The 24439-nt window shown below is 46.7% G+C and overlaps 1 protein-coding gene across 1 annotated transcript in view; it reads left to right on the top strand.

Annotated features, from left to right (window-relative positions):
• The window catches only part of LOC103781313 (calcium-dependent secretion activator 1-like), a gene marked incomplete at its 5' end in the record, with an annotated part of 70696 nt that overhangs the window by 44851 nt on the left and 1406 nt on the right, over positions 1-24439 (top strand). Inside the window, 3 exons of the mRNA XM_008949021.1 lie at positions 1294-1326; positions 4409-4516; positions 22703-22807. Of these exons, the coding sequence (XP_008947269.1) occupies positions 1294-1326; positions 4409-4516; positions 22703-22807 (246 nt within the window). The remainder of the gene's footprint in view (positions 1-1293; positions 1327-4408; positions 4517-22702; positions 22808-24439) is intronic.

Here is a 24439-nt window from a genome sequence, read left to right as displayed (position 1 = left end):
GCAGCGTTCACCTCGGCAATTACCACCAGTCTGGTCTTTTGTATCGCCTCATTGTGCTTAATTATGCACCCCCCACACACACCATATGAGTGCTTCCACCCACTCTCACATTCTGTCTCACACATACATTCATTCTCTCATTCGGGACACATAATTTATTCATCCCAAGATGCAACTGTGTGCGTGTTATATTTAGGCTGTTTTAATGGTAGCTTTAGAAATATTTAAAAGCAGGTGAGCTTTTACACCCAAACAAAGATGGCCGGCAACACTTACCCTAATTAAACGCAGAAGCGTTGTGGAAAATCACAGCCGCGCCCTTCCGAGACACGGTGCCTTATGCTGCAGTGGGAAAAAGGTCTCTCTGGCCAGCTGGGCACTGCTCAGTTGGAAAAGTTGGCCCTGCCACTGGGGGCCACCCTGCCTCCTGTGCCAGGCGACAGGCACCCTGCTGCATGGCAAACTGAAGACAAAGCAAATCTGGGGCCTTGCAGCACCCACTGGCTTGTGAGGACACTGAAGAGAGCAGTGTCCACCCTCTGATGCCCTCCCTCAAATAACATCTTCTAAAAGCAGGTGAAAATCCTAGGAAACAGACATAGCTGTTTGGAGTCAGGCAAGCACAAAAGCTTTGGGGCAGTTCTCTGTTGCATGGCATGAGCAAGCTGCCCCAACACAGTCCCCCAGCTCTTGCCAGCATCAGGGACAGCAAAAAAGGGGGAAAATGATGTCCCAAGCAAAGCCAGGAACAGCATACTACATGTGGAACTTTGGGCAAGGGGACAAAATTAGGGTCCTTTGGGCACTTCCCAGTAGCCACCCTGGTGCAGGTGCCTGGCAGCCCTGCCATGCCATCGTGCCCACACTGCTGGGGGCTCCCACGGTCCCCAGGATGCAGGTCCCAACAGCAGAGAGACACACTGCCTCTGGAGGCACGTGGCGTTGGGCAGGGAATGAGGCCTCTGAAGAAGATAACGATGTCTACTTATGAACCCCATCTTCCCCCGCTCGCTGAAGTAGAAGAGGGAGAAGCACAACTCCCACACTATCATCTGTTGCTATTAGAGCTTTAGCAGCAGTAAAGTTACCTCTCAAAAAAAAAAAAACAACAACAAAAATACCCCCCTTGCCCATTCTTTTAGACAGGAAACATGGTTCTTACCACTCTTTTCCCCTACTCAGCATTACATTGTCCCAGGTCTTGGCTGGAGAAGCTCTTACAGGTGTTTAAAGAAAAAGCAAAGACCTGAAAATGTACTGATGGTGTAAACTCTCTTTCTGTTCCTTTTACAGGTGAAGGCTGCTTCCAAATACGTGGATGTACCCGTAAGCACAATTTAAACAACTTCTGTCATAGTCATTTGCATTGTGCTGTGGTTTATGGCATGTGTAGCAACCCACATTATGCATTAACAGCCAAGATTGAACCATGGGCCTCCTAACATTTGAACTGGGAAGAATTTCTCCATGACGTTAATAATGAGCAGTTACCCTCCTATGGAGACCTACAAGGCTGTTTAGGCAATAATTTGCAGATGGTGTCAAAAAGGTACCATATTTATGCAATTGGCTTGAATCATATTTTTTTTTAAAAATGGGAGCAGTGCATTCTGTTAATTCTTCATTTGGACTTGTACAAATACAGTATAATTTCCAAACAAAAAGGTCCAGACATGTTAGAACTGAGCCAATACACATCTAACACATTAGCTAATCTATTTTATTTTTGTTCTTCTAATTGTTGGTTTATGTTACTCTTTCAGAAAATGACTTTTTTATTACTTTGGGGAAATGGTGATGAGCTAGCAACATGTGTTTGCGAAATTGTTAATGAAAATAATTTTTTCCATTTTTCTGTAATTGGTATAGGGAAACTGTACATCGTCTCCTCTAATTAGACCTAGATTCATAAGGAAAAGAGCCTTTAACATTCTTAGACAGAGCACTTAACTTGCCAGAAATTTACATTTAAATTGTGTTGAAGTGTAATAAATGAATGTTGGCTGGAGTAAGGGGTTACTGTAACATTTACAGGCAGAGAGATCCTGAGCAATTACAAATGAAGAATAGCTCATAATATACCACACCAAATCCTGCATTTAGTTAGACTGGGCAGTGTAAATCAAGAACAAATCCCTTGAGTTTGATGACCTGTATCTGTAACTTATGTATGTACATTGAACCTGAAGGAGATTGCACTGCGTGCGCTCATGTGACATGATAGATTTATTAGACATCTTGAACCATATCATCCACTATTCGGTGTTTCTATCCCTTTAACCTGAAAGAAAACTTTCCTACAAATTGCTGTATCTTTAGCCCAGCATGGGGAGGACAAACTCTTGAACAGTAAGAGGTCTTGCTTCCTTTAAAATGCCCCAGTGCAGAGATCAGTAACCTGCTGTCATGGAGTAATAAGAACAATATACTGAAAGCATTAGAAAGAGGGACTCAAAATTCATTTCTAGCCCTAGAAAATGTGGAAATCCTTCAGCTGAAATTCTTAGTTCTTTGAGTGCATCTTAGATATTTAGTCATTAGGAATTTGAGCATGGAACAGTTATTTTAAGTAACATGCAGGGCAAAGCATGGCCTTCTCTGACACCTCTACCTTCCTGGAAAGTAAAGCATCTCCAGGGAAGTGATCTTGGTAAAATGCTATATGACCCTTTCAAGCTTTTCCAAAAACATTGTGCCTTGGACACCCTTGGGAGGTCCACAGCATCACGGCTTTGCAGGAGGAGCAAAGCTCTGCTCTTGGCCCCAGAGCCAGTGGGACCCTCCAGTTCTTTGCATATTATAATATATATGAATGACATATACAGATCATTCACCTGGATTATTTTTTGTTGTTTCCTCACCTTCCCCTGGAAACAAAGCTATGTTACAATGGCTTCCTTGGCAGCCCCAAAATTGCTGATGAAATCAAGCACCAGCCCTGCACAGGTCCCTGACCTTTGCAAGAGGTTGCCCCATTGTCCATGAGCCACTGGCTTTCTGGGACAAGAAGAACGAAAAACCTGTTTGACTGGGGGACAGAGGGGAAATCCTGGTGTTGAACAGAAAACTATCAGTTAAATCTGAATTCCACAAATGCTGTTGTAATTGTCTGGGTACAAAAAAATATCCGTTTAATGCCACCTTGAAATGGGCACAATTGGCGTGCTGAAAATTGCTTGAAAGTGTAACACTTGACTACTGCCACGTCTGTGTTGTCCTCATTGTTTTTCAAATTAATACCTTGTCATTGTTGCAGTAGGTGTTAAGAAATGTTACTGGCTTCCCAAGGGCCAAGCACTGGCCCTTTGCTTGATAATTGTTTGCTTTGTATTAAAAAACTCCCTTCCTACTGCTTTCCAAACTGTCCTCATTTTCACCCTGGAAATTACACAGATGTGTTAACTAACTTCAATTTACAGTGGCTGACAATCATATCTTGCAGAGAAATGATACTCTGTGATCTGAAGTAAATCACAGTAATGGAAACTAATGACACTAGTTATTAACAAACTTACAATGTGCCATGGAAATTTAAGATTTTTGTGGCAGGTCTTGTAATGACTCCTGTTACAGTATTTTAATGGGTTTCCTTTGAGGTAAGTTTGATTCCAATATATCAAGCAATGTGAACTCGAACAGGATTTTTTTTTTTTAAAGTATTTTCCCATCCGCCTGCTTCAGTTGTCATTTTCTTTAAAGAAATGCTGTTGTCCCCAAACTCTTACATGCTGGTAAGTTACTGTTTAAAATCAGTTAAATCCTGCAGAGAGCCATAGAGATGTCACAGCACGGGGATTCTTCCTGCCATTTAACAGCAGCTTAAACGTTCATGTAGACATAAATTCTCTGCCTTACGGTTTACCCAGTTTATTCTTAAAAGCAGTAGTAAATCTGACCTGAAGTCAGGGGTCTGAACAGAGAAAGAAAGGTGGTTTGGGGATGCCTTCTGCCACACAAGCTGCTTATACACCACAGAAGAAGAATCAAGAGCCCAACTCTGGCTTTTAATTTTCTACCTTCAGAAATTAGAGGGCATGCATAGAAAAGGTGACCCAAGAAAGCAACAAAACCCCAGCCCAGCTTCACTCATTAGGTCAACAGCACTGAAGGTAGGAAGACAACTTTCCTGGTGTTGGTATGTTGAGGAAGAGCTTTATTCCTCTAACTGGCTTTGCTCTAGGTGAAAGAAGAGAAAGAGCAAAGTGTCTTTGCATGATCTTGTGCTGGACACAGTATTTTGCTGGGCGTGGGGCACAGAGCAGCAGGACTAGGTGCCCATCAGGTAAGTGAAGGGTGGACTGCAGGAGGACAGCAGGAGGTGGAGGAGAAGGAGAAGCTACACAGGAGAGCTGCCCCCTGTGTGCTATTCATGTTTCTCTCTGTCTCTCTTCTTCTCTCCCCCATGCAGAAGCCGGGGATGGATGTTGCTGATGCCTATGTGACATTTGTCCGCCACTCTCAGGATGTCCTGCGTGATAAGGTCAATGAGGAGATGTATATAGAAAGGTTATTTGATGTAAGTAAATGCCTTCTCCTCCTTGGACACCAAGCAGGAGAGACCCAAAATGTGACAAAATAAGACAGGAGGATAAGTCACATTTTGAGAAAATTTATTGGTTATAGCTCTAAAAAATAAATAAATCTTTCCTTTCTTTCTGACTAAGGCTCGTATCTGCTCTCTGCCCGCTTTAAATCTCTAGTCTACTGTGTCTTGGTCTGTCTGTGCGTGGATTTTAAGAGAACAGCATCTACTAAGAGAGCCCTTTACTCTTTAAGCTTGTGTAAAATCTCTCTGTAGCAGAACATCTCGGTCATTGTTCTCACTGTTAAAATTTGAGCCGGGTTTTTGGCAGATGCATTTGCTAAGGGCCATCTCCTCTGTGCATTTTGCAGTGTGTTTCACTGACAAGCACTCCAAAACTGACAGGAAATTAAGCATAGTAAATTTCTATTTTAAGAGCTAACCAAAGCAAAGCTGATTAGGAATCAAGTTTTGTATTTTGGGAGGACCATCCTGTGGTGTCTCACACCAAAGGTAAAGTTCAGATGAGGTCTCCTTGATGAAGATGGCATGGTAGGAACTGCCCCAGATGCTCAGAGCTATTTTTCTGTTGCACAAGATAAATTCATTGGAGTGTAAGAGAACAGTGACCTGTGATGCCTGTTTGTTTTGGATTTGGATGCATGTTAACTGATATCTCTGTTTCTGTTGCTCTTGTTGTGTTATAGCCTTTCTGTCCTCGTAGCTGTTCTATAGCGAAGGTTTTCTGTTGACAGCCAGCCTGTAGCTTTAGTGTTCCAGTCTCCTTTAGGGTATTTGTCCATATACTGATTTCTGCTTGAAGCAGCTTCTGTTCCTACTTTCCTTCCTTCCATCTCTCAGCAGTGCCATTTCTCAGTCTCCTGGCTCTGGAACTGTACAACCTTCCTCGCTTTCTTTACTCACTCGTTTGCTTCCTCAGTGTGCAGGGAAAGCTGCTTTTTCTCCCAACCAACCTCCTCCTCCACTCAGCACCTCTCTTCCTGCGCATTACCTGTCCCTTAGAAACCTCTTCCTCCTTTACAACTCCCACTCTTTCTTTCCCCTGTACCTTACCGGATTAAAATGGAACTTATCTCTCATGTCAAATGTTTTATCACATTATATCAAGTGGCATGAATTAGAGTCAAATAATCTTGCTGTGTACATCTACTAGCATGACCCACATCCACTGAGAATGCCTCATTCATGCAGGGAGCACGGCCGTGCCTCCTCCGGGCGCGCCGGGGAGAGTTCGCGGCGCAGAGCTCCAGACGCAGATCACCCATCGAGCAGGCTTGGGGAGAACAAACAAAACAGAAAACAAAAGGCTGTCGCTTCCATCTGCAGCCGGCCTGCGAGTGCATTGCTCGTTTCTGTTGAAATTTATTCCATGAAATTTCCAGAGCTCATCTGGACTGTTCTTTTCAATGCCCACACTGCCTTTTCCCTCATCCTTTCCCTATGATTCACAGTTGATGTGTTTGTACCCTTTGGGCCATTATTTCCAATTTTCAAATGGCTGTAATTAGCATAAATATTGATTTCAGTTTGATCCACTCATACTTAGTTTTACCAAGCTATATTTTAAACAAATTAAGAGTTGACATGAACAAAAGAAAAAAACTACCCTGGTGGAAAGCAAAAAGTGCAAAACTTTCCTTTCCCTCCCTGCTTTCCTTGAGCCTCCCTGGTGCATGCAGAATAAAATTACCAAGAGCAGGATTTTTACATTGCTCTGCCTCTTCTGACCCACTCTGGCTGCATGTGGGAGCCACAGCAGGTGGGAGCTGTTCCCATTCCCATTCCTGACACCAGTGGGGCAGCACTGGGGGTCTTACCTTTCTGCATGTCTCAGGTATGTGAGTGTGCACCCGCAAGCAGGGCGAGCTGCAGGCCCCTGCTTCACAGGGACAGGGGACACTCTGAGCCCTACACACCCAAACATTGGCATTTTGTTTTGATCAGTCGTGCCAGGCTGCTGCTGAGGAAGTGACTTGTTCCTGAGATCAGCTCTCAGCAAGGCTGAGGTGCTGCTGGCAGGTCAGCAGCAGCAGGGTTTATGAGTACCCGGGGGTGACCTAGACCCAGACCCCATTTAAATCAGTGCTGTGTTCGCCTGTGTTGGGGTAAAAATTGGAGCAAATGCTTAACTCTTTTATCCCGAGCTCGGCCACAGCCCTTTGTCCCCCTCACCTAACACAGTGAACCAGCACAGCCTTGGGGTCTTTAAGCTCCTTTGATATCTCTACCAATTTTCCAAGGACATTTTAGGTGCTTGCTACCTTTTTAATAAGAAAAAGGAATAATCAAAAATGGTATTTATGATGCTGAATTAGACTTGGGACTGATTTTGCTCTCGCTTCCCCCAGCACATCAGAGGACTGATCCTTTAGCTGCAGTTTCTCCAGGCAATGATTATTAACATGTTGGAGACCAGCTCCTCAGCTGCCTTAGTGCAGCAATGCTGGCTCACCCCAGCCAGAAGCTCTGTCCAGTTTTAGGCAGTTCTGTGGTAATACGTGCAGCAGTGGCAGGTAAACAGCTTAATCTGCCTGCAGGCACTTCCTCTGCTCTCAGTGGGATCACGTTTAGAGACACTTGCAATATAGGGCTAAATCCCTTGTCTGTCCAGCTCTGAGTACTGTGAGGACTGCCTATCACATGTTGGGATTTTCAGCTCCCAGGACACTCCAAATCCCCACATTTCTGTACAGCCCTGCCCAGTGTTTCCATTCATTTCCCCTGTGTTTCCTCCCAGGAGCAGAGGCTGCAGAGTGAGCTAGGTCATCTCCCAGCAGAAGCTGAGTTAATGCATCTTTTTTGGCATTTGCCATGATTTTTTAGCTCAGAAACCATCTCTCTTCCACAGCATCATGTGCCCTGCTTGTACCTGCAGAACAGGGCTGTGCTCTTTGGGAGATACTGGTGTTTGCAGAAGATTATTGCGATATTTCTGTGTGGTCTGTGTGTTAATCTTCTTAATTCTGCAAATTAGTCAGGGGTTTTTCTCCCCCACCCTGAAATGGAGTCATCTTAATTTTAAAAATCCGTATTCTTGGGATCATTGAATGAACAGATTGATCGTGGAGTTCTGCTGGTAATCAAAACCTAACTAGCTTTTTGGCAGTGCTGTTTACTGCAGAGTAACATGACTTATTTACTTGGCCTGGCTCACTAATTTGGTAACATTTAAAGCTAAAACACTATAATAAGGCCCGTTGGTAGAGAGCAGTGGTAACAGAAGAGTTTCAGAATAGCATCGTAGCACCCACTCTCTGCGTTCCTGTGCGTGGCTGGGTGCTTTGGGATTCAGAACGCTGTGGTACTTTGCACACAGTGTGGAAGGGTTGCAAATGCTGTGTAGTGCCTGATAGAAAGTAAAATTCTTACCTCTTTTTTCCTGGAAAGGGGGCCAGAGTTGACACACAGAATGTCACTGTTTATAGGAGCAATGAGGCAGAGGCAGGAGGGTGTATCTTAAACATGGGTAAATATCTTCAGAGTGGTCTTGAGTCTTCAAAGCAAACCTGCAAAATTCACGTGCCCTTTGGCTGGGGACACTTGGAATTTCACAGAACCAGAGTTTATACATCTGTAATTTTATGTGAAGGCAGTGGGAGTTTTACTTGTAAGGGTTGTGCCCTTTGGTGGAAGTTACCGCTGTGTGTACGTGTGTATCTCTTTACACACACCCTTAGGTACTCACAGTAGAGGTTTCAACCCATCAGAACATATGTGATCCAGAAGGTCTATGTTTGACTAGTAAGTAGTGTGAATGCTAACCTTTCTTCCTCGTAAATTAGTAAACAGTGATGTAAAACATAGCAAGAATATTGCCTCCCCAGCACAGGCGAGCAGCACGTACACAAAAGGCTGCTGAACGTGGAGTGAGCTCCCCGAGATCCTGCAAATTCCAGCATCCTGATACAGTCCCTAAATAGTGCAGATGGCATTTTTCTCTCTGATGATTAATTCAATATCTTAAAAAAAAAAAAAAAAAAAAAAAAAACATGCTTTTGATATGAGAGATCAAAACACCAAGAGAAGCTCCTAAGATTGCAAGGACCTAAAAAAAATTAATTTATTTTTTTCCTCCTTGTACTTCTTGAAGACACCAGCCTGAGTAGAAGATAAGGATTAAAACAGATGTGCTTAGTGCTAGTTCATCTGCTTAAATCTAGCAGTCTCTGAGATCAGTGATTAAAAAGCCATCTCTAACTTTGATGAAATCCACTGCAATGGTAATACTGTCTCTGATCGCTTTCTTATGGGCCTCATGTCTGCCTAAACCGGACATAGAAAACATTTCACTGGAGATGATACATGGATTATATGGGTCAATTATACACTTAATCTGCCTTCTGGGGATTAAATGTGCATAGATTGACCCTGCATATTTGGCTTGTCCTTGGCAGTTATCAGATCAGGAAGGTTGCCTTTACCAAAAAGTCTGGTAAGAACTTAATCACGCAGTGATACAGCCCGCTGAGGTGGCAGCAGTCACCGTGCTCTCTGCAGAAGGCAGTTTTACCACTTCACTGTCACTGTGTGTGTTCAGCTTCCTCGAAGGTCTGTGTCACAGCCGGGATACCAGACGGAGCATTTTCTCCTGAAGGGGAGAGCGAGCCCCCTCGTCTCCGCAAGACGGAGGCGGTTTCTTGTCCTGATGGCAAGGGGGAGTCAGCGGGGTCCAGGTGGGCATGCTGGGGAGGGCGATGGGAGAGGCTGGGGCTGTGCTCTGCCCTGTGCCATCCTGGGTGCAGAGGGACAGTCCCTCCACATCCTCTCCCAGCACAAAGGAGAAGCTATGGCTCAACTGTTAGAGGAGCCAGCATCTCTTTCCCACTGCCCTCAAGGAGGCAAAAACCCTAAGCTGGGGCTTAGCACTGGGTCCTGTCCCTCAGGCTCAGCTCAGCTGAGCTTTTAGGGAGCTCCAGTGGCATCCCAAGGCTGATGTTGCAGCTGGTGGATTTTCATTACCTTTCCCCAGGCAGCAGCCCAGCAAGAGCGCCACGCCTGAGGACACAGCTAAGGACTATCCTTGTATTTCCAAAGGTGGCTGCTCTTGTTGGTAGCTCACTTCTGAATATCAGAAATATGGAGTAATAAGGCTACAGGGCACTGTGCAAGTCCTAGACTTCAGCAAAATCCTAACACAAATTTCCAGGAACCTGACTGAGTGTCTCTCACTGGTTTACTTGAGCATCCACAGGCAGCTCAGCATCTATTTCAGTACCTGCTGTTTTGGAGTCTGATACCACACCTGAGTACCCAGAAAAATTACAAAACACAGATTGGCAGCTAGATCAGTTAATTCAGCAGGTCCTCTCTAGACACTTAGGCAGGAGCTTATTCTTAAAATCAAAGCTTTTACCTTCACTGGGGTTACCCACTTGGATTTTGGCAGCCCCTTGAAGGTGTGCTTGCAGAGTCATGACATTTCTTGCTAGATTGTAAGCCCTGCACGGCACAATCAAATGCCAAAAGAGAGCCCTTCTCACTCTCCCTTCTCCTTCCCCTCCTCAAACCCAAAAGCCTGGTCGTGAGTCAGTGAAGCTACTCACTGTTGAGTTAGAATTACTCACAGGAGGATGGGTTGCAGGATCAGGGGAAGAACGGATATCAGACTGTGCGCCGGGCTCCCATCTAATATCTGCTTGCAGCCTCTCTCACTGCTTTCTCTTAGACAGACAACAACCTGTTTCCCTCCTACGCAGCTAGACTGCTCATTAGGGCACTAACTCTCTCCCACTCCCATCCTGATATGGCCTCCACTGAGCTATTTCTTCTGTGTTGTTTTTTGCTGCTTTTTTTTTTTTTTCTCCTCTCTTCCCCCCCTTCCCAAGTGAGTTGTGAAACGAAGACAATTAGGCAGACTGATCCCAAGGAAGTGCAGCTTGCTTTTTTTCTCCTTGTGCATCTTCAGAGGAGCTGGAGCAGCACAGCTTTCACTGCAGAGGCTGCCACAGCCCTTGGCTGCCTTGCCAGGACTTGGACCCAGACCTGGAGTCAGTCCCACTGCAGGGAGTGGGGGAAGCAATTAAATTGCAATAACAATTGTCCATATACCTTCAAGGAAGGGACGAATTCTCTTTGTCCCTTGGGAGCACAGCATGCAGCATCCATCTACAGCCCCTTTTACTTCTCATGTGCCCTCTTGGAGCCACACAGGAGTGGGGAGAGGAGCCCAGCATGGACACCTCTCCTCAGAGCCAACCCTTGATAGCCCCGTGCGTGGCTTCACATGGCAGCAGGCGTGCAGTCACGCGTGGCCTCCTGCTTCTCCTGCACTCCCCTTAGCAAGGCTTCTTTCCTGAAGTGCTCATTTAAGTAGGCTCCATTTAATTTATTTTAGGGAGACTCTTAATAAAATAAGTCCTAGATCTGTCACTGGATTTTACATGCTTGTAAGATTTTTTTTTTCCCCTCCTAAATGTCTTTATCAGAACAGCTTTTCATGTTCCAGTAGACATTTGGTTGAAGACAGTTAATTTGATTTCTTTTCCAGAGGAGATTTTCCATTAATCGTTCTAAGAAGGCAGACTGATTGCTCCGTTACGTTAGGGTCAGCATGGGCTTGCTAACATCATCCACAGTGCTGCTGGGCGTCAGAGACTTTTGTTTTAGGGCCAGCCCTGAGTGAAAGATCATTTACTGATTTCCGAGTAGCCGAGGCAGGTTTTGGGGAAGAAGTGCAGTTGTGTATTGCGGGCAGCAAGGCATCCAGCCCCCGCTGCCCCCCCAGCAGCCAGCAATGCTGTGAGATGAGCCATCCCAGGGCACTTCTCTCCTCTTGATCTGTGGCTCTTCCCTTTCCTGGTGCGCCTTCAAACCTCACCCTGGGTGTATGACATTGCCATGCAAAAATGTTTAGCAGGACTTAGGCAGGGAGTGTGTTTTCCCTCTGTGTGTAACCCCAGGGATGATACCAGGGATGCTGCTCTTTCTGTGCTCACAAAACTCTCCGGACTGAGATACCCAGGCAGCCTTTAACTGCTTTTTTGAAATTTGCAGGCTATAAAAAAGCTAAAGTCTACCAATTCCCACCTAGTGACAGCTCTCAATTAATCCTAATTACAAGCATAATTAAAGTATTCCATAGCATGCATTACTATACCACATCTTACTGAGCAACTTCGCATCCAGTTCTATCATCACTGCCTTGCCCTGGAATCAGGACAGAAAAAAGCAGCACGCTGCGTGGATATCTTGTTTTACTAAGCTGCTTTATATAGAAACTCAGATTTTAACATGTCAATTTAATTTCTTTTTTGAAACATGGAAATAAGCAGAGAATATTTTATAGGTTAAAAAAAGTATCTGAGAACTAGCATCCATACAGAAGTGGTTTTGTGTGTGTGTGTACGCCTTTATATTTTTTTATGCAGAAGCTCTTTCATTTAGGAAAACCAAGGTCTGCATAATACTGCAAAGCAGCAGGTTTTTTTGAGTTTTGTTTGACAGTTCCCAGAAAATGCTGTGCACTTTGCTGAGCTGTATCTACAGCCAAGGGAGAGACAGCCCAGCACCCAGAGCCAACCTGATGGTGTACCCAGGGCCCTGGTAAGAGCTCAGCCCCCTGCCTGCAGGTACACGGGGTGTTGTGTGCCAGCACATCCTGTAAAGGCAGGATCTTCCAACTCAGGCATGTACTTAGCCAGGACACGTTGCCCAAAAAGCAGCACTTTCTGCAGGTGTATAATGCAGTGCCCAAGGACTGGGGCTGTCCTGTCTCAGAGGGGAAAGGAGGCATCCACTGAGGCTCTGAGCCTGCAAACCTGCAGGTGCTTGCCTTCACTAAGGTGTGAGGTGTCCCTGGTCTGAGGACATAGGGAATAAGAAAGCAGTGAGAGGTGCCATGAGGACCAGTATCAATGACTTTCCTTCCTGCATCACTGTGAGCATCAGCCACCACATCAGCCCTTTGGGCCAGCATGGCAGTAGCTAGTTCAGTGAGATCCACCCCAGGGCATTGGCATCTCCTGCCCTGGGTCTCCCTGCCCTCACCTCTGCCAGGGATGGGACTACCCGAATAAGGACAAGCTGTTATGTCCCCAGCAGCAGAGTTGTTCCTCCCCTGGTGAAGGTGTGGTACCATCTGCAGGTCCCTTCCTGGCTCTGTCTGGCAGCGTACCTGTGGTGGGAAAGCTTTGCTTGTGTGAGGAGAGCACACGGATTGTCTGCAAAGTCTCTGAGGTGCGGAGTAAACAAACCTGCACCCACCGCGGCGCGTGGAGTTGCAGCTGCACAAAGCACGTGTAGGTGTTCACTGGCTTTTGCAGCTCTGCGCGCAGGGAGTGTTAGAGATGATCTTCTTGGGCATGTTTGTTCACTGGGGACCTTGGCCCCACTGACACAAAAAATGTGGATCCTCCTTTTCCTCCCTGAAAAGGAATAACATTATTTTGGTTTGCGAGCAGAGGGAAATCAGCAGCAAGGAGCGTGCGGGATGAGTCGTGGCCCTTTGGCAAGCAGGGAGTTTGTGCAGTCCCACCAGCAGGCGCAGCAACGTGCCCACAAGGAGTCCCACGCCCCCCTCCCATTAACACCCGTGGCACCGACCTGCCAAGCCCCTTCGGGTCCAACTCCAAGCCAATTAAGGGTGAAGCGGCAGCCTGGAGCGCACCCCTTTGCTGAGCTCCCCGAGCAGTGGGTGATCTCGGGTACCAGATGTACTGCAGAAAGCTCCCGGCTCCGCGCTTCGCCTTGCTTCTGAATTCTCTTCCCCGTTTGAAGGCAGAACTCTTATGCGACTCCAAGTTTATTTTGTAGTTTATTTTTTGTGAAGGGAAGGGGGGGGAAAAAAGAAGATAATGTAATTCGGTGATGCCATTTGCATCCTAGACAGATGATGAGTTGCTCTGGCTAGCAGCTTAACCCTATTATGCAACTCTGGGACCGTGACTTTATTAAATAATAATACAAATTATTTTAATATCGAGCCCCTTTGACTTTGTAACTTCCTTGTGTAGCTACATTGTCAATGAGAATGAAATTTTGTAGTTAATGAATATAAAATAGAGTAAAAGGCACCCAGAAATTACAGCATTGGGATGGATGTTGAATACACTGTGTGTACTTGCAGTGATAGCATTACAATAGTACAAAAAAATCCCAGGAAAAAAACAGTACAGTCGTTTATTGGAGTAATAGCTCAGTGTGAGTGTGATCTGGGAGACTCCAGAGAGATTCATAAGGCTTTGATAGAATAAAGTAATAAAACAGTTAAGAAAAAAAAAAAAAAAGACCCTGAGGTTTCAGGGGATTTTTATTAAATTGTTAGTGCTTTACTGGATTTTTAGAATTTAATGTAGAGTTTAGTAGAGAGGTTTAATTCAGAAAATGTAGCTCACATTGCCTCTTGTGAGGACTGCTTTCCTTCACCAAGCACGGCTGGTGGAGGATTTGCTTTTATGGGCAAGCTGCAAGCGTAGAGTCCAGAGTTTTGCAGAGAGTTCACTTATCCCAAACAATTCCATTTTGTGTGCTCAGTGTCTGAACAGAGCACGCCGACTACCCCATGGAGAAGTTAAGTTAGCACAAAGCAATCTGCTCCCAAAACTTAGATTTATTTATGAAAGGCAAGATATTTTCAGAAGTGCCCAAGTCTGGGGAGGAATTACCTTTCTCACAATAACAAATCCCAAACCGAGGGCTGCCTGCAGCCTCCGTGGGGCTTTGCTGTTGTGTACTCCATAGGTCCACGCCGAAAGACCTACTTTTGATGTCAACTTTTGCATACCTAACTAGTCTGTGTGCTTTAAGAATCATGTGCAATAGAAAAGCTGCCTAATGATGGCACAGCATTATTATCTGGCGTGCGGGAGCGTAGCAGGACGATAACTATTTATTTACTCTTTGTGGATAATGTTCTGTTATTTTCTAGTCTTTGGCAATAGCAAGAGAGCATCTGATATATACAATATTGGTGAGTATCCAATTGTTTGTGAACATCCCAAGTTTTGAAACATGGTTGTGAGAGAGGAATATAAGCTTAAGCTTGAAAGGCTAAAAAGCAGAAAGCCCCACACGTAAATGCTATTATGCACTTAATGAGGCAGGGTTTAAAAAAAATCAGCCACACAAGTTGGTTTTATCAAAGAAAATGTATAAATAACAACCAGTGATTCAAACTGCCTCACAAAGGGAGAAGCAGGGACGGGAAGCTAGCACTTCACTTGTGGCATTCAGATAATAGTATTTACTACACTAATCTTTTGGGCTTAGCAATTGACAATCAATATATTATTATCAACAAGCGTTAACGCAAACAAAAAGCCTCCATTTCTTTTTTAACTGTCTTCCACTAAGTCCCTTAAATTTAATTAAAACCGGACAGCTCTCTCACTAGTACAAATTAGAGTTAAAATCATATTAAATATTTGTTCTATGGGAAAACAAAAGTGTCAGCTTGTGCTACTGGATTTGGCTGCTTTTTTTTCTTTTTTTTTTTTTTTTTACACACAGAGGGGGGAAAAAAAAAATACCAGCTACTCAAAGTTAAAATAAAGTCTCTCTCCCTCCCTCCCCGTCTCCCAAGACTACTGTCTATAACATGTTGTTCCTTATAGAAAGTGGGATATGGTGGCATTTGCTTGATTAACTTGCTCGACAAAAGTGACAGCTGCTGTGGGTGCATGTAGCTAAGCTGCACAGCGCAGTTCCGCCTTTGTACATCTGTCAGCAAAAAAGGAGGAATAAAGAGTGAAAAGAGACAAATTGGTCCCAAAAGGCAATCCATTCAACTCAGGAGGTTTGCTCTATTCAAGCACTCGCTGGGAATCTCAAGTGCTAGGTAGCTTATTCAATTTCATTCATTCTTTAGAATGAGCCCACAAGTGTTTAATTTCTTATTCTGTTGAATAAAAAGGGGGAGCTTTTTTTTTTATTGGAAGCATTAATTGTAAGACTAGCTGATCAATGCCTGTGATATTAACTCATTGCTTATTTTCTGGTTAGCTGTGTGCTCGTAGATCCCTAGCTACTAAACTTCATTTCTGTAACGTGGGCAGTGTCACACTAATTTCTATGCTTCCAGGCGCAACGCTCGGTCCCCTGAGTCTTGGCCCCTGCCAGGCTTGGAGGAAGGGACCAAATCCTCGGCAGGTGTAAGTCGAGTCACTGGGTTATTATTGATGCCACCCGTGGCCACGGCCAGGACGCAGCCGAGCCAGATGCTCTTTGCCTGGGGGCCTGAGCCGCTGACCCCGCTGCAGGCTTGGCCCTCCACACCGGAGGAGGAGGAGGAGGCTTGTAGCTCTAAATGCTCATCTGCCTTTGGATGGCTCTTCTAGTCCCCGGCAAACAGCAGGGGAGGGGGAGCCCATAAGCAGGGCACTGTGGAATGATACTTGGCAGAGAGGATGGATCTTGTTGGGTATCAGGAAGAAAAGTTCATGAACACGTGGGATTCGGATTGCTGTGTGCACAGGTCCCTGCTTGCCATCTAGAAAACGTGTGTTTGCAGGGGAGAGATGTGTCTCCTCCTTCTTCAGCATGTGGCAGAAGGTCCATCCCTGTCTCCTCATCAGCACTTGAGGCCAGAGCTCAGTGTGTGCCTGAGGGACCATGGCTCTTCGCCCACCTCGGCTGTGACAGGTCCTTCTTCAGGGCCACCGCCATGTATCTGAAGAGTTTCAGACATACTTTGTCACCAAGGCCATGTCCCTGCTCTTCCATCATTCTCCTGACAGTACATCTTCTCCTGCAGCAAGAGAAAACCCAGGTTTCCAAAGCACAGCCTGAAAAATAGCTGGGGCTCAGCTCTGACAGCCTGGCCAAGACCTCTCTAGTGCTGGCTGGGAGCAGGGCAGGAGTCGCGCTTCATCCCACCACCGCTGTCATCCACATCCAGCATCCCAGCTCAGCTGGTCTTCAGAGGAGGTTCTCAAACTGGGATCACGTACACTGCTGTGCACGCTCAGGCTTGCTGGGAGCAGCTCACTTCTTTTTCTGAAAGAGAAGAGATGAAAAATACCTTGGCCTTGAGGCTTTATGCTCCATCCTTGCTGTCTTTACCAAGTTCTGCAATTGCAAGGACTGCCTGGGATCAACAGCAAAAGAAACATTGAGGGAAGGTGGAGAGGAACTCTCTGGTGGCTACAGAAGATTGGAAGGACAAGAACGGTCCTTCCACAACTGCTGTCAATCAGCCTGGGCTTTGGGTGGCAGGCCTGCAGCCACCTTCATGAATACAAACGTGGCTGCTTGTGTGTGCAGGGCACGCTGCAAGCGAGCAGGGGAGCCCCTTGGGCAGTGAGACCTCTCCAGAAGAGCTGCTGCTCCCATCCACCCAGCAGGGCTCCGGGCAGCGCCGGCGCAGAGCTGGTCCCTGCAGAGCACGGTGCCGAGGTGCTGTGGCTGCACCCTACCTCCCCGGGGGCACAGCACCTGCCAAGGGGAGGTGGCTGCCGCGAAGGCGTGTGCCAACGCCGAATACCGAATTTGATCCCTGAGCCACCCAGGGTGGGGCCGGCCCCGGCTCTGCCGGCTGGCACCTACTGTCAGCAGTTGTAAATCAGCACAGCCCCGCTGCCGTTTCCACCAGCTGAGCTTCTGGCCCAGTGGACACCGGCGTAAACACCAGATACAAAGAGTCGGTAATTTTTTAAGTCTTTTTTTTTCTTTCTCCTGGCTGATGGAGTTGCTGTGAGAGAGCTGTTGCCTGACAGCAGGTTCAGTTTTCCTTTGGGAAATAAGACTCAGAGTCAACCCGTTCCTCTCTCCCTTGCCACCTCTGTGGTCCCCTCTCTCCATGCTGACTGGCTCGGGGATGCTGTAGAGGCGGCCGCCCGACATCCACCCCCTCACCTTTCAAACACCTTGAATCTAAGGGTTCATTTCAAAGCTGCCTTTCAGCATTTCAAAGCAAGTCCATGTCCCAGACAAAGAGAAGGAGCCAGCCGGCGTTTGGAGCCTCCTTGTGCAGTGTGTGTCACAGTTTTAAATAGATTTGCCCTGCTTGGATTGGTTCTGGTTGGAAAGCGAGTACTGAAATGAGAGGTCATAGGGGAGAGTTACTATGGTAATTGAGTAGTATCACCAGTAGTTTTGCTCTTATGAGCATTAAAGCACATAATAATAGACAAACAACAGTGGTTAAAGCAAGCAGGTAGGATTACTATGTTCTTTTGTCAGAAGTATATAATGTCTTGTAGTCAGTTTTAAAGACTTCTCAACCCCCAAATCCACCCTGCAGTCACCTGCTGAGTAATTTTGTATGCCTAATCTCTAGCCCTTAACTACAAGCTTTCTGCTAATTTGAGGCAAATGGGTATTTTTGACACTAAATAGGGCAGTAAAGAATCCCTGACCTAGAAAAACTCCATTCCAAGGCACTGAGAGCAGAAAAATATTCTTTCAGCATCCTTGTGAGACCTTTGGAATGACATAAAATAGCTTTGACTAAACTGTGCTGCAGCCTTCGATTAATGGTTTGCAGAAACTTGCCGAACATCCCTACTACAACTTCCCCCATAAAACTTGTCACTTCAGATTGCCATCAGCCACCACAACAATAATCATTTCATGCCTATTGCTAATTGCAAGCACAGCTGAGGCTCAGCGGGGTGCTCTTGCACAGTCCCAGGCCTTTATACCAGCCTCAATCTGTTGTATGGCACTTGTTCACACACAAAAAAACTACCAGTAAAGGCAGAAAGAGGCAGAGTCACAGGTTCCTTGTAATCCCTCTGCTACCCTGCTGACAACCCAGCCCTATAAGCATTCCTGGTTTTGTCCCACTCTTTACAAAAGCTGAAGTGACCTTAAGCTACTAGTATGTAAGCTTTTGAATGAAGAATACAGCTCCTTCAGGTGCCTTAAGAAGCAGTGTTGCATCTGGCTTACGAGATTCTGTTTGCAGCACCCCTGGGGTGAGCTGTGGCTTCCTGTAACATGTAAAATATGAGTGTGAACTCAAGGTTCATGGCAAGGAACAGGAGGTCATGCTTCCATTCAGCTCACACCAAAGGAGATGGGGGTTTGCAGATGTTCCTGGGTATGTGTAATGACACCACCTCCCGGAAAGCGCAGGAACCCAGCACAGGGCTTTTGATTTGATAAAATGTGCCACACTCAGTGTGTTACTTGCAGATTTATTCATATCAATTTTTGCAATTTATGTATTCAGAGACAAACTTGCTATTTCAGCAACTTATTGATCATGCTTTTGCATTCAAAAAAAAAGGGGGGGGGGAAATGAGGAAGCTTATTGCTTGAGCTGTTGCAGTGTTGGATGGGCATCCTTGGAAGCCCACCCCTTGGCATGCTTCAGATCCTCTTAGTGCCTGTCCAGGAGCAGCCCAGCCAGCCCGTGGCCCACTTCATCTCCCCTTGCTAGCACCCAGCAATGGGTGTTGCTGTGAAAGACAGAAGAGGAACAGAAGAACTAACCTGAAGGCAGGATTAAAGTCCTAGCCATGAAAATATGGTAGCTACTTGCTGTTCCTGGGCTCTGCTAGCACCCGAAGGGCATCTGTTTGCATTGCCTCTGCTGGCTGCCAGGTCAGGTGGTGCAGCAGGCAGCAGGGGCCATGGTGTGCCTCTGCGGGAGCCCTGGTCCCTTCCCTGCTGACATCCCTGGGCGTGTGTGGCACCCACCAGGATGCACCCTCCACAGCCATTCCTCACCCTGTGCCCCCAGACCGAGTGTGAGTCGTCCTCTGAGTGGTGGGCAGGGATGCCAGCTAGCATCAGTCCTGCCTGTGTGTGCTGCAGGGAGTTACATGTGGAGTTGAGGTCCATGAGCCTGGGAGCATCAGTGAGGTCTACTCATTCTTTACAACCAGGTGTGAGGAGTTTTCTGAAAGTATATTTATACCAGTTAATTTGGTGCCCTTATGCCACAGCTTAGCTGGCGCTCCAGAAGCATGCCTGAAATGTGTTGCAGCCCCATGGCAAGGCCTTGAGGTTCAGGATTTGGGCTGTGCCCTCTGCACCTTGTGTAGGGGGATGAACAGCCAGGCTGGAGCCCTGAGGAACCCCGTGTCTCCATCGTGCACCCCACTGCCCCCTGGGGCCAGGCAGACCCCACGGGCAGGGCGAGTTGGGCAGTGTCACAGCAGGACTGTGCTGTGCTCTTTTGTCTGAAATGATCACGTTTTTGGAGCATTTGGCTTTGTTGTTGTTTTTTAATAACATAATCATATGCAAATGTTATCTTCTTTGGTAGGTTAGTCATGAATCAGAGGGCTTGTGCGTCTTATAGCACATCAACACTAGTGATAGCTAAAGGGAACGTTTAATTTATGGGCTAACTTATTTTTATGAATATGCAGGGCTTAAATTCAGCAGTTGGTGTGTGCTCTATGAAGTGACGTGATGGTTTTGTGTATCAAGATCAATGAATTAGACTTTGTCTTTTTCTTATAAAGCAGAAAGTCTTTGGAGTAACTTAGCTTTGAGAAAGAGAGCTCCTTTCATGCAGCTGAGCACTACGCCTGGCTGAGCCCTTGTCAGCCAGTGCTCAAAGGAGAGGGGTACGATTTGAATCGGCCCAGAGGAGTTTGTGTCTCCCCAGAATCCTGCGTGTTCAGGTGCCTACTAGAAAAACAGGAAAATTACTCATTTTGCTTAACCTGAAGGTCTCACAGCAGCGAAGTCACCTTGCTGATAACCTCCAGAGAGAGGTTAGAACTCTGTTTCAGACCCCTCCAGCCGTGCGTGGCGTGGGACAACCAGAAATGGCAGGACCTGCCCCATGGGGACTTCTCATCTCGTAGAGAGGTGCCGTAGGCACGGCAGGTTGTGTTGTGGAAGGGAGAGGGGGTGTGTACAACGTAGGGTCGCTTTGCTCCTCCGCAGGTTTGATTTAAAGAGGTGGTGGAAGGAGGCCCTGGGTCACAGCTCATGTCACCTAAGAGCATGGCTCATTTAAGCACGCTGATTGCAGAAAACTAACATTATAAACATTAACAAATTCTTGTTAATGCACGTGGGCCCCCAGCATTGCAAGGAACCCAGGTGGATCCCCCAGTGACAGCAGTCACTTTGTGCCCCCCATCCCCAGCTGGCTGCTGGCTGTCCTGGGTTGTTGTGCCAGCACCCACAGGCACACAGGGCTCTCTGGACCTCCAAGGATGCTCTGACCTAGAATCATAGAATGGTTTTAGTTGGAAGGGACCTTAAATATCATCTAGTTCCAATGCCCCTGACATGGGCAGGGACACCTCCCACTAGACCAGTCTGAGGGAGCTGAGGGATTGGAAGGTATGAAGACCCACCAGACTATGTGTATGTCTGTGATGCTGGCCAGCCCTACAGCAGCTAACCAGGGTGCTTCATTCACAATTCAACCCAGATCTGACGTCAGGACCTCAGGTGACAGATAACAGTATCTGAGGTTGACTCCTGTTGTGGAGACAGCTCCTGCTTGCCTGTCTCAATGAGTTTCGTTTGAGCTCCTTGCTCTTGCCACGTCTGTGTCCTAGAGATGATGGGCCAGCAGGAAACTGCCACAAGTTACCCAAGATGTAACCATTGAGCAAGAGATCACCACATGCCAGTTCTTTGGTGACTCTCCCATCCCTTTATTTTCTCCATTTTATGAAGAAGTAATGTAGAAATAGAAGTACACAAACACCTTCATGGAAGTAGGGGGAAGAGCCCTTCCCTGTGCAACATGAGTAACCTCTGCTGTCTGCTCCTGCTGGAGGGAGGTGCCTTACCATACAGTTCAGTAATGTGTGTTGAGCCTACATTGATGTGATGCTGGGCTGGTTGGACCCATTTGTTGGCCTAGATGAGCCTTGTGTGTGCTGCAGGACAGCTGTGTCTGTGGGCCCAATGCTGCCAGCTAAGCCCTGCCCAGTGGCTGCTGATGGTGTTGGAGCCACACGTCCAGCAGCACATCCAACAGGCAGGCTCTGGCTTCTCAGCCAGTGTTGAAGGGTGGAGGGTGACCAGTCACTGGCCTCAGTTTTGCAATTACAGGATATTCAGCTGTCTCCATTCCCCTGATGCTCCGGCAGCTTCAGCAACTGGAGGGACGAGGGCACATTTCTGTGTGAGAGACCCCCACCCAAGGGTGCAGGGATGGGGGAGTGTCATGACCTGCTTAGGCTGAAGCAAGGTTTTAGTCTAGTTGAGAGGGACTAAACTGTGCATGTTGGACTAAACTGGACAGCCCTTGGTCAAGATTTTAATGAACTGGTCTGGTGGAGTTGGGTTTTTTTTTAATCTTTGTTTCTAGGTGGATTGTAGCTGGTCTGCAGTACAGGTTTGGCTCTGTGTGTGTGTGTGTGTGTGTGTGTGTGTGCAAGAGATGGCAAGTGAAGCCTGTGACTGTGCATACAGAGGCACGGGGGGGTTCTGTATGCAGACCACTGTAATCACCCGTTTTGAGCACTCGGGGGGGGTTGTGTTCCCCACCAGCTTTTCCCTCTCTCTCGAGGGCTCTCTGCTCTCCTGCGTGGCATGAGATGGGCAGTGCCAGCCCTGTGTGAGCAGGGCACTGATCCACAGCCCTCCAGAGACCTCCTGCGCTGCGGGGCTGGCGGCTGCCGCCACAGAGCTGCAAAGCCTCTGCCACAGACAAACAGCAACATTTCAGCCCTGGGGGGGGCCGGGAGTTCAGCAGCCTGAAACAAGCTCATTTCTTTGCTCCTTTTGCATCTTGCATATCTGTGAGGGTGACACCCAAGCATTGCCTGGGCAGGTGCCTGTAGGTGCTTGCACCAGCATCCTCACCTGCAGCCAAACCTTGCCCCGCATGAGCCTCCCCTCTGCTCACCATCAGGGAGCCAGACTCGCCCCGTGGCTTCTTAGGGTTGAATTTTGAGACGGTAAGTAGCATGAGTGTGGGTCTGACACACTTAAAGGCAGGATTGGGTTCTCACTGCTGGGGGGGAACAAGTTAAAAAATGTTTTGGGCCACATGCTCGCCGTTGCTGGCAAGCCTCAGATCACAAAAACATTGTGGTGTTGCTGTTGGCCCCTCCTAATAAGTTTGTTGTTGTTATTATTTTTTTTATTTAATTATTAAAATTTAAAAGCTCATGCATGAAAATTCTGTGTTAAAAAAAAAAAAAAGCTGTCTGTCTCCAAGTCTGTCACAGCCCGTGAGCAGGCTGGCTGGTGGGGCAGGTGGGTGCTGAGGGGGTGCTGGGTGCAGCCCCCACTACCCGGGGCACAGCACGCAGCCCTGGGGTGGTTGCTGGAGAAGTCCTGTCTCTCTTGCAGCAATGGTACACCAGCTCGATGAGCGTTGTCTGCACCTGGCTGACAGACCGCATGGACCTGCAGCTGCACATTTACCAGCTGAAAACTCTCATTAGGATAGTAAAGGTAATCAGACCATGTGCTTTCAGTACTGTGTGGTGGAAAGATCATGTGTGTGTGTGTATGTGTCTGTGTGTGGCATGTTCTCACTGGCAAATAAATTAAGCCATTCATTAAAAGTCTTAAAAATTAAGATATTTGTGTTTATGGCATAGACCAAAGGATAAACAAAACCTTGAAATGCATCTAGATGGAAAATACAGGTGTGAAAATAAGAACAAGGTAACTGCTTGCATGAAAAAAGGGAAACCCTATTGCTATTTGACCCTACCTGTACAGTGAGTGCCCCAAAATTAGCCTTTTTGTGGACAAACACTGATCATACCAATGAACTCCAGTGTGAAAATGGTTTAAATCAAACCCAAAGTCTTTAATACTGTTTTACTAGAAACATTTAAGCCCAGCTATGGCTTTTGATTATCGTCAGAATGCAAATGACAATTGTTCTCATAGCTAATTGAAGTTGTTTCTTTTACAATGGGTGTATATAATCAACTCTAAGAGATCACAAAGGTGAGATAACATCCCCTGAAAGTAACATTTTTTTCCTTGAGTGCACATGTATGTGTATATGTGTGTGGGTGCCTTGGACTAATGATAATTATTTCAGTGTGAAATCACAGTGGTTTACATGAAATAATAAGATCACAGAAGGGGGTAAATATATTTTTGATCATTTTAGGTTCTTTCTAATGCTTTTTGGTCTAGTATTTTATAATGTTTATGGTCTTGTGTGCAGTGAACACATTGAAGGCATGAATAAATTAAAACTGAAATGTATTAAATGTGCTTTTCATAACTGAAAACAACAGGCACAGACAAATTATTTCTACTTGTCAGCTAGCTGAGGAAAGCTTTCTTCCTTGTGCTTTATTTATACCAATATTAGATTCAGAAACAGCTACAACAAATCCAAGGACTTTCTGAAACAGCAGAACAGTTTCCATGCAAAGCACAGAGTAGAATTAAAGGAACTACGAGGCCAGAGTTTTCTCTCACAGAGTCGAGAAGTTTTTAAACGCAAATTCCAATGAGAGCTACTGATTGTAATAACAAGGGACACACAGCTAACTGTGGAAGTACAATTCCAGTTTCAGAATTAGGTGAAGAAAGAGAGATTTAAAAAACACATGCTGTGCGCTTATGTTTATACAGCAACAATTTCCTCCAGTATCCTGGACTTAGTTTATTTAATCTCAGTCCTGTAGGTAGGAGGGTTTAATGCAGAGCGTTCCATGTGATCAGGTCTGTGGCTATGGGCGATGAGCGTCCTGCCGGGGGCAGAACAAACTGACACTACAGGCAGGGCGAACACGGCCAGAAGCAGGGGAGCTCAGTGGAGCAGAGCCCTTAGCTCTCGCTTCCATGGCTTTTTCGACCCCAGCATACCATGAGCAAAGCCCCCCTGAGCAGCCCAGTGCACCCCTGCTTTGGTCGCCAAGGCAGGGCTGGGTCACAGAGCTGGAATTTGTTGCCCAAGGCACCCAACGGGACCTCTGCCGTGGCAAGGTGGCCAGCAGAGAAGTCCTCCCTGGGGCGGTGCAAACCCTCCCGGGGCTGGGATCCCCCTGGCAGGCCGGCCTCTTCCAGAGCCGGGCCCTGTGGCGAGGCGGGGGAGCGGTGTCAGCCCTGAGCTCA

The sequence above is a fragment of the Merops nubicus genome, unplaced genomic scaffold, assembly GCF_000691845.1.
Source record: "Merops nubicus isolate BGI_N331 unplaced genomic scaffold, ASM69184v1 scaffold13721, whole genome shotgun sequence".
Lineage (NCBI taxonomy): Eukaryota > Metazoa > Chordata > Aves > Coraciiformes > Meropidae > Merops > Merops nubicus.
The sequence above is the reverse complement of the archived record's forward strand: the minus strand, read 5'-3'. Positions and strand labels throughout refer to the sequence as shown.